Genomic DNA, 3694 nt, shown 5'->3' with positions numbered 1-3694 from the left:
GCACCTTAAGTACATAGTTAGACTCCCATCTATGAAGAACTCCACTAACCTCATAATCTAAGTAAGAGACCAATCAAAATTTGGTAGTTGGCCAAACTATGTGATTGTTTTCATTTAATCTTATGGTTATTGGACCAATATTGGGTAAATAATCCACAAACAAAGTGTTTAAATGGTATAGCAGTGATGTGTTGTAACTGTAGCCGCGTTGTTGCTATGCTATGAAGTATTGTAACAAGTGTATTTGGTAATAGGGATAATGACACAAATAGTCCATAACCTTTGGCCCAATGTGAAATGTAATCCCCAAATTTTTAATTTATTCAATATGGTCCATGAACTATATGAAAATGTTTAACGTTGTCCTTACATTAATTCAAGTTCATGGATAATATGAAATATTTTCATATAGTTCATGGACTAAATTAAACATGCATCAAAAGTTCAGGGACCACATTAAACAATTTAAAAGTTTGGATATGACATTGCACATTAGGCTAAAGTTCAGGGACCACATTAAACAAATTAAAAGTTCAGGGACCACATTGCACATTATGCAAAAGTTTAGGGACCATTTGTGTCATTTTCCTTTGGTATTACAAGTTTTAAAGTTGCTACACCTTAAAACTGATTGAGATTGCTTCCTAAAAGCTAATTAAGAGCGTTGCAGCAGTGAGAAATTTGTCAAACATCTTATACAAGCTGCAAAATTTCTTTTGGAAGCTGTAATTGCTACGAGAAAGCTGTACAAAACATGCTCAACAGTTTGTATTATAACCACTAAGCCAACAACCATAGGGTTATTGACCTGTTTTTCTCCTTTCCAAATCCCCTCTTAGGTTGTTAGTTCGATATTGAGCGTAAGTGTACATCACATTCATAAGTGTACAGCATAAAAATATGCACATTTAGGTATACGATGCTTAAAAAACTTTAAAGACAAGCGAGATGGATTTGTTCAATAGCTGGTTCACTCTATATAGAGTCTAGCGAATCAGTGAGACAAAGCTTGTAGTTAAGAGACAGGGACAGAGAAATATACACAAAGCCTACAACACCAAATCTAAAAGACTACTCGACTCATAGAACCACGGAATCGAATTCAAAAGTCGCCTATCGGCAGGGATGAAATCCATATTGCTTGCGGAGGTCAATATGGATCTGTTTGGCTGAGTGTTTGCATAGTTCGTCGACGTCGTCATACTCGTTGTCCACTTTCTCCAAGGAATCATGTATTCATACTCACGTTACGGTTGTGATACGATAAGATGAGCTCTGGTGACATATTCATTACATGTACCGTTGCTGTGCGCTGGTCTTTCCTGGAGAGACCTGCTCAAAAACCAGAAACGGAGGAGTTGACTCTTAACAGTGAAAACACATTAACTCTCCGTCGCACACCAACCCCATCTGTTGAAGAAGAAAAAGAGGTCCATTTGGCCGTTTTCCACTACCACCTTTCATTAGAAACATCAAACATAAAATTTCAACGAAGTTCCTCCTATAAAAAGCCCAGCAGACATTCCTCGAATGCACCAACCAGTTCCCCAACATCTGAAGATCTGTACTTGTCCAGTTCCTTCATCACCCTCCAAATTGGAAAAAAATAATAAAATGGCCATGAAATTCGGAGGAGCGATGGTACTTGTCGTGATAGCTTCAGTGACGATCGGAGCTTCAGTGGCCTATCCAGGTTGGAACAACAATAATGGCTATGCTTGGCCTCCGAAGCAATACGACGGTCCCACTGAGGTGCCTCCGAAGAAGGTTGTCGTCGGAGGGTCCGAGAATTGGCATTTCGGATTCGATTACAGCGCCTGGGCTCACAAAAACGGCCCCTTTTACGTCAACGACACCCTCGGTAAGTGCTACTATAGCTCAATTATTCATATCTAGGTTCAGCATCTATTATGCCCCATTTCTGTCCGTGTAAATTTGTTCTTATTTTCATTTTAACAGTTGATATGGGAGATTGATCGATGATTTTCACGGTATTAGAATCGATACGAATTCGTCCTCACACGACTTTATTGTCTAGACATTCACTCATGACGAGACTCTTGTATAATGCAATCTTATGCATAACAAGTAGAAGTAGAGTGCTAATGTTTTTCGAAGATAATTACTTAGTAAAAAATGCCTTTTGAAGATAATTAAGAAGCAGAATCGCCTTATTGGTCCTTCCCAAATAAAAAATGAGTAGTCTAAGTAGCATTATGGGTTTTGTAGAAAAGTGGTCCGTGGCACTATTTATAACTGGCTACATTAGTGTATATACGATCAATACTTTGAAAAATGAATGTTTCCTCGTTAAGCATGCTTAACGAGTATCTCCGAATCATTTGTTGTAAAATATTATTCCAAACAACATTAATTTTGGTACTTGCAGTGTTCAAGTACGACCCACCGAGCGACAAAAACACGCATCCACACAGCGTCTACGTGTTCCAGACCTTCTGGAGCTACATGAGGTGTGACCTCAAGAGGGCGACCATGGTGGCCAATGTGTCGGACGGGGCGGGAGATGGCTTCGAGTTCACCTTGAGCCAGAAGTGGAAGTTTTACTTCTTTGCATGCGGTGAGAGCGGCCTCCACTGCTCCACCGGGAAGATGCGGTTCTCTGTGGTGTCGCTTCCTCGCCCCTGGAAGTGGCACGGCTGATTGGCCCCGATAAGCCAAGGAAGAGGCAGTGCCAATGCTTGTTATGTAACCGAAGTTACTGTTTTCTTTTCTTTTTTCTATTTTCCTTTTCAATTAAGTTCATGGTATGATTATCTGTCTCTGTTGAAGTTACATTGGGCTGTTAGAAAACAATAACTTATTTCGGGTTTGGAATAAATTTGTGACTGATTCCAAGTAAACGAAATAAAGAAACGTGTTTTCCTTTCATAGTGAAACTATTCTTGATTTTAACTTTCGCATTACCAATTTTCTGTTTTTTGGCCAGATTGATCACATGTATACTTGAAGACCCAATCCTTATACTTTTATTTGAGTTGCGGATTAGCTTGGTCGACTACATAGTACAATGCACTTAGGCAAAATCCACTCTTAGAGTGAAGGAGTATCTCACAGATTTATGCCTCTCTCTTTTAGTAATAGTCTGAGTGTGTATGTGCTAATTGTCGGAGAGAACTGTGCAACAATTTACCAAGAACCAAACCCAATATAGGATCAATATCTCTTCTACATTTAAACCGACCGAAATTGACTTAACCTCGGCAACAACCAACAATATTCCAACAACACAACCTTGTAATTATAAGAAGACAAATGCAACAAACAACACGAAGGTTTAACGTGGAAACCTAATGAGGAAAAAACCACGGACTGCCCAAAAACTTCTACTAGTCACCAAGAATAATACGATATACAAAGTTCTTATCTAGTTACACACTAGAGGCACAACATCAACAATACAACATCATTTTTATTACTACAAAGGTGGGTTTACATAAATAAATAAAAAAAATCCTAATCACGATTGGAGAATTCAGAAGAGGTTCTCAATGAACGAAACCGATCAACGCATAGCCCTTGATCTCATGAACAATATATTAAAATTTGAGCCAATTCCGATAAAGTTTGGCCTTCGAATCGAGACCGTAAAGTTGCAACCCTTTTTTCTTCTTTCTCTCACCTGTTCTCTCGGTACTCTCGGGGAGCACACTCACTCTGGTTTTCTCTCTCTTCT

General features: G+C 39.0%; 1 protein-coding gene across 1 annotated transcript; it reads left to right on the top strand.

The window, feature by feature from the left end:
- Nucleotides 1-1554: 1554 nt before the first annotated feature.
- Nucleotides 1555-2883, top strand: LOC115685730 (uncharacterized). Its single transcript, XM_030610820.2, has 2 exons — nt 1555-1861; nt 2390-2883. Exons 1-2 carry the CDS (start codon nt 1615-1617, stop codon nt 2659-2661), a joined length of 519 nt encoding a protein of 172 aa, XP_030466680.1. The 5' UTR covers nt 1555-1614; the 3' UTR covers nt 2662-2883.
- Nucleotides 2884-3694: the final 811 nt, after the last annotated feature.

Source organism: Syzygium oleosum, unplaced genomic scaffold (genome assembly GCF_021117445.2).
Source record: "Syzygium oleosum isolate NSW1041296 unplaced genomic scaffold, Sole_v2.1 Sole_v2.34, whole genome shotgun sequence".
Taxonomy (NCBI): Eukaryota; Viridiplantae; Streptophyta; class Magnoliopsida; order Myrtales; family Myrtaceae; genus Syzygium; species Syzygium oleosum.
This window is presented reverse-complemented; position numbering and strand designations above follow the sequence as displayed.

Excerpts from the sequence above, each read along its gene's own strand:
- LOC115685730 (XM_030610820.2), top strand. The coding sequence starts at position 1,615 with ATGGCCATGAAATTCGGAGGAGCGATGGTACTTGTCGTGATAGCTTCA. Across the intron at positions 1,862-2,389 it reads TTACGTCAACGACACCCTCG|TGTTCAAGTACGACCCACCG; the intron begins GTAAGTGCTACT and ends TGGTACTTGCAG.